Genomic DNA, 6266 nt, shown 5'->3' with positions numbered 1-6266 from the left:
TTTATGTGTAAAACATATTTTATATATTAAATTTGAGAATAATGAAATATTAATTTTCAAACTTGGATCGATGAAGATCGATGAAATGACTACAAGTTGATAGATAATTAATTTATAGAGTTTGGAGTTAAAAGGGCAAAAAAAATTGTCAAAAATTTCAAAATGGCACATCAATTTTTTTTAACCAAAAGGGCAAAATTGTTCCTGACGAAGCGATTTCCTTCTGACAAAAGTAATGCCGTTACTCCGCATAAAATCGCTGCCTCAGCAGCGATTTCGTTCAAAAAAAAATTCTTTGTTCTTTAAAATCACTGCTGTGGCAGCGATTTTGTCAATTTTGTTTATTTTTTTTAATTGAAATAGCTGCTATAGCAGCAATTTTCTTTAAAAAGTTTTTTTTTTAATTAAATAATCACTTACCGGACAGCGATTTCACTAAATTCCAAAATCAATAGAATAATATTAAAGAAATTAAGCAGAAACCAAGCATGTGCAATCACTATTAATCATTTAAGCAAATGGCAGTACAAAACACTTCAAGGCAGCAATATATTTAAAATGCAAAATTTGAATGAAATCGCTGCTATAGCAGCGATTTCAATTTTAATTAAATTTTTTTTTTAGAAAAAAGCTGCAGGGGTAGCGATGTCAAAAAAAATTTGACAAAATCGCTGCCGGGGTAGCGATTTTTATGTTTTTAACGAAGTAACGGCGTCAATTTTGTCAGAAGGAAATCGCTCCGTCAGGAGCGATTTTGCCCTTTTAGTTAAAAAAATAAAATTAATGTGCCCTTTTGGAATTTTTGACAATTTTTTTTACCCTTTTGGCTTGTAACTCTTAATTTATATTTGAACTTTCTTTTCAAAGCTACTCCTATTGAAATTGAATTAGTTGTAACACTTTGAGTTATAAGATATTTCATCGATTTGAGTAGTAAGTTACAAGATATTAGAAATTTTTTTATATGATTTAAATTTCTTTTATTGGATACTTAATTAATTTTAGTAGACTCAATTCTTGAGTCCCATCTTGATTAATAGATTTTCACTGATGTATAATATAAGATTAATTGTCTTTGTTTAACTCTATTTTATAATACTGTAAAATAGTAGAATGAATCTCTACTCTTGTTGTCTTTTTTATTCCCTTGACTCGTCACTTTTTAAACTATTAAAGCCTCTAGAGAGTTTTTATCAAAATCCTACTAAAGTATATATGCTTAATATCGTATTCTATCTTCTAGTTCTTACTCTTACATAATAATAACAACAATAACAATGAACAATATATTCAGTGTATTCCCACAAAGTAGGGTCTGCATGAGTAAAATGTACAAAGAATTTTGTCTCTATTTTAGAGTTGAGGTAGAGATCATGTTATTTCTGATAGACCTTCAGCCTAAGACAAAAAAATTCTAGAAAAAAACGTAAAAAAAATATAAGAGACAATAGATAATAACAAAATAATAAATAGTATAGCAGAACAGTACTACAATAAAATAATATAATTGAACTACACAAAATCATAGATAGCAACATAAATCGAGAAACAAGAAACTATAAAAATAGTCCCACGACTACTTGTAAGGACAACAAGACAATGCACTTCTACCTACTAGTATGAACGCACTCCTACCTACTAATTATCTGCTATCCTAATTTGTGTCATTAACACCTTGCTACCATAATTTTTTAACAAAAAAGATATTAAATGAACCGTATCGATATCAAAGGGAATGCAAGATGATGAGACAATTTCGAAAAATCTAATTTTGATTAGGTAAAATAAAATAATTAAAAATTAATATGATATAAATTTTATAAAATAATCGATCGAACCGTAACATTGTACCATATCCTACATGTATCCCGATATTATCTTCAATTATCTGTATTTCTTCTCTTTTTTCTTCTTCTATATAATAGATACTTCATAGCAATGAAAAATCCACAAAAAGCCAGAGTTGAATAGACATACAACTACTAGAAGAAACAGCCAAACCAAAGAGGTAATTTTCTGCATTTTCTCGTTTTATGCTAAACACTATCAATTAATAATATTATTTTATACCTCAAGTTGGATAAAATAGGGTTGTACAAAAATCTAATCGATTGATAAATCGAGTTGAAAAAACGCTATTGAATTATTGGGTTAACAGGTTTTTAATAATTTTTGTAACAAAAAATTATTGAGCTATCACTTTGATTTTAGTTTCCTAATATTGAATTATTGGGTAAATCGATAACCCAATAAGATATTAGTAATTTATCATTTTACCCATACATAAATATCAAATATTAATCTCATTATCTTATTGGTTAATGCATTTGCTCTTTAGCTTTCAATTCACACTTTACAATGAATCAATGATTTTAAGTTCACAATTTCACATTATCAAAACATAAAGTAAGAACTCTATTCTTTTTAATTTTTCTTTGTGTTGCACTAGTATAGTTCTTTTCATGTTAGTTATTATTGTTTCTATTTTATGAGGGTTCTTTAAAGTTACATTATTGTCTTATTATGTCACATTATTGAAGAAGTCATATATTTGTTTTATAAACATTTTATTTTAACCAAATCCTTAAGGACCAAAATCGATAAAAAATATCTTATTGATTTATTATATTTAAAAATCAAAAATCGATAAATCGAACCAATTATACATAAATCAATTACTCTTGTTCTACGCTAAACAATTACTCTTTACTCTTTGGCTATACCTCAAGTTGATCAATGACATGATTTACATAACATTTTCTAGTGTAAAGGGAAAAGTGAAAGGGAAATATGAAAAAAATACAATTGCTTCTGTTTCTGTTGTTTACATAATATACTCTAGATGTTTGCTATTTCGCATAATTTTCTCAAAAAAGAAAATAAGATAAATAAATTAAAAAGGAGAGTGTATGTGTTTTTCATTAAATCAGCAAGTGTATTTACTTCCTGATCTTTTTATTTTTAATAGATCAAATTAATTTCTTTTCTAACATATATTTGACAAGACATAGTAAGTTCTTTTCATAAAGTAATTAACATGAGATTACTAAAAAGAATGGTTCTTTTTGTAGGAATTAGACTATTAGAGTATTAGAAGAAAGGGGGATGACACACTCTACTGAGATTACCTCAACAGATAATTAAATTCCACTGCTTTTTCAATTGAATAAAGATGAGTAATGGTGAGGTAAGTTTTAAAGTCACATTTTGTTTTGAAATTAAAAAAAATCAAATTTAGATTTTTTTTAATTCAGTCTATTAACAAAAAGAAGTAGACGTATATATACATTACTTTTTTTAACGAGAGATGTATCTTATTTATATTGTAAAGTTGATCGTATTAAAAGAATATGTAATTGCTTGCTTATTGCACAATTCTTCTAATAAACATTTTAAAATTTCTTCAACTCTTTTCCGTTACAGATAGAAATGATGAAACAACATCATTTAATCGACGTAGAGGAAATAGAAGAAAGGATTGATGAAATGTTTAAGAATTTAAGCATTTCACCTATTGAATCGCGTACCATATTCAAAGTAAACAGGATGTTATGTGAATTAAATTCAGATGCTTATACACCAAAGATGGTCTCTATTGGTCCTTACCATAAGAAAAATCCTCAACTTGATCCAATGGAAAAGTACAAAGTGTCATACCTAAAACGGTTTCTTCAACGAAGAGAGGGGCCTGATGTAAAAAAATACATCAGTGAATTGATGACTCTGAAGGAGAAAGCACTAAATTGTTACGACGACATACAAGACTCTATAGAAGACAATAGTGAATTTTGCCAAATGTTGTTGATTGATGGTTATTTTGTGGTTGAGTTTATTCGAGAGCGTAGTAAATTCTGTCCAGAAGGAGAAGATAGGATTATCATGAATGCTAATCGTGCAAGCTACATATTTCGAGATTTGATGTTACTAGATAACCAACTTCCTTTCTTTATCCTCGACCACCTTCATCGCATGACAAAGCAAGTTGATGAATCGTCATTGCTAATATTGGTGAATAAGTTGTTCATGCGTTTTGCTAACATGCAGGTACATGAACCCTTAAGAGAGACAGAATGTAATAATGTTGAAAATATCAAACATTTACTTCATCTAGTACACATATTTTCATGTCATAGGAATCCCAAAAAAGAGTCAAACGATGACATAATGTATTCTATGGTCATGCCAAATGCAATAGAACTTTCAGAAGCTGGAGTTAGCTTTTCAAAGTCCAGAGATATGGCAAGTTTAATGGATATAAAGTTCAAGAATGGATTGATGACAATTCCTTGTTTACGAGTCGAAGGTGCAACAGAAACGCTCCTGCAAAATCTCATTGCTTATGAGCAACAATCATCTGATGTACAAGATACATATTTCAGTGATTATGCAACTTTCATGGATCGTCTTATCGGCTCAAACAAAGATGTGATAATTTTTTCTTCGCCAAAAAGGAATCATAGTGAACTGGACAACAAATGACAAAGAAATGGCTAGCCTATTCAATAAAATCATAAAAGGGATCTCTAAGTATTCCGTCTTCTATTACAAAGAAGAATTCAAAAAAGCAGTTGAACATTGTGAAAAACCATGGAACAGAATGAGGGCAAATGTGATGCACAATTATTTTAATAAGTCTTGGGCAAGAGCTTCAATTGTGGCAGGCATCATACTCTTCATACTCACAACTATACAAACTATTCTAGCTTTTATGGGTTCCGTTAAGTAAGTAGTAATTGTTTCAATTCCATGCATGTAATTTATAATGGAATGCTAATTAGTTTATTTCAAGCATCTATCAAATTTGAGGTTTATTAATTGTGTTTCTCTTAGTTTATTTTAATTTCAAGGAATTATAGCCCACGAATTACAAAATGAGTTATTTAATTAATTATATGATTTTCGACTTAAATCCTTTGATTCCTATATTTGTAGTTGAACAAATTTTCAAGCCCCAATCATAATTTGCTCTTCTTAGCGAAAATTGTATATAATAGCAAACTATTAATTCAAATTAAATGATATAAATATAGTTTGATTTAATTGTACCCCATAACAAACTGTTGTTATTTCGTCTCTCTCCTGGTGAATCTCGCTCGCCACTCTCATTCTCTCCCTCGCCTCTCTTGCTTTTTATACAAATGCAAATGTATAAAATGCATTTGTGTTTGTATAAAGCGAGAGAAAATTGTATATATACATATATTTCCGTTCCCCTCTCTCCCCTCTCCTAGATCTCGCTCACCACTCTCTCAGATCTCGCTCGCTCACTCGCCTCTCTCAATTTATACAAAAATGCAAATGTATAAAATGTGTTTGTATTTGTATAAAGCGAGAGAAAATTGTATGTATACATATATTTTCATTCCCCTCTCCCAGATCTCGCTCGCCACTCTCCCAGATCTCGCTCGCTCACTCACCTCTATCACTTTATACAAACACAAATGTATACATTGTGTTTGTGTTTGCATAAAGCGAGAGAAAATTGTATATACAATACAAATGCATGTCCTATACACTTATGATTATACAAATATGATCTTCCCCTGCCCAGTTTTCTTTTGTCTTTCTCTCTTTCTCGCTTTATACAAACACAGATTATATAATTGATTTTTTGTATATGTATACCAAAGCAAATCATACAATTGCTTTCTTTTGTATATGTATAGTGAAATTATACATCTGCTTTCTTTTGTATATGTATAGCGAAATATACATATTTATGTTTGCTATGGAGCGCAATTATGCAAACTATAGTTATAGCATACAAATATGATTTTTGTGTTTGCTATATGTGGAAGTTGCTCATTTTCTTAAGCCTGTTAAATGGGCCGGGCCAAGCTAGCATATACCTTTCCGATATATCATATTGGGTTCCCCACTAATGGGCCGCGTAGGTATTGGTCTCAATAGTAATTCCAACAGAAAAAAAAAGGCAAAATTACTAAAGTACACTACATATGTTTACCTATTATCAATTAATCCCTTCTCTTTCATAAAAATTCAAAAATCCCTATTTTTTCCCCAATTCCTATTTTCCGGATACTTTATTGTGAAAGAAATAAAACCCATCTTCCTCACCCCCAAAATCTCGCGTATAATCTCTCCCACTACCAAATCAGTTACCGCTTTCAATGCAATTTGATTTCCAAACGATTCAACAGTGTCAAAGTTCAAAATAGGTATTCTTCTTCTTCTTCTTCATTTTTCTTTCAAAATCAATTTTTTGTTTCAATCGATTTTGGATTATTTGTCACAATGGATCATCC

At 29.8% G+C, this 6266-nt stretch overlaps 2 protein-coding genes across 2 annotated transcripts in view; both read left to right on the top strand.

Annotated features, from left to right (window-relative positions):
* The first annotated feature begins 1990 nt into the window (after positions 1 to 1990).
* The window catches only part of LOC125856756 (putative UPF0481 protein At3g02645), a 44969-nt gene continuing 40693 nt past the window's right edge, over positions 1991 to 6266 (top strand). Inside the window, exon 1 of the mRNA XM_049536378.1 lies at positions 1991 to 2008. The gene's annotated coding sequence lies outside the window, so the exon portion shown is untranslated. The remainder of the gene's footprint in view (positions 2009 to 6266) is intronic.
* Positions 3173 to 4479, top strand: LOC125856231 (UPF0481 protein At3g47200-like). The gene is made up of 2 exons (XM_049535768.1): positions 3173 to 3187; positions 3424 to 4479. Exons 1-2 carry the CDS (start codon positions 3173 to 3175, stop codon positions 4477 to 4479), a joined length of 1071 nt encoding a protein of 356 aa, XP_049391725.1.

Source organism: Solanum stenotomum, chromosome 2 (genome assembly GCF_019186545.1).
Source record: "Solanum stenotomum isolate F172 chromosome 2, ASM1918654v1, whole genome shotgun sequence".
NCBI lineage: Eukaryota > Viridiplantae > Streptophyta > Magnoliopsida > Solanales > Solanaceae > Solanum > Solanum stenotomum.
Note: the sequence above shows the minus strand (reverse complement) of the source record. Positions and strands in the feature narration are given on the sequence as shown.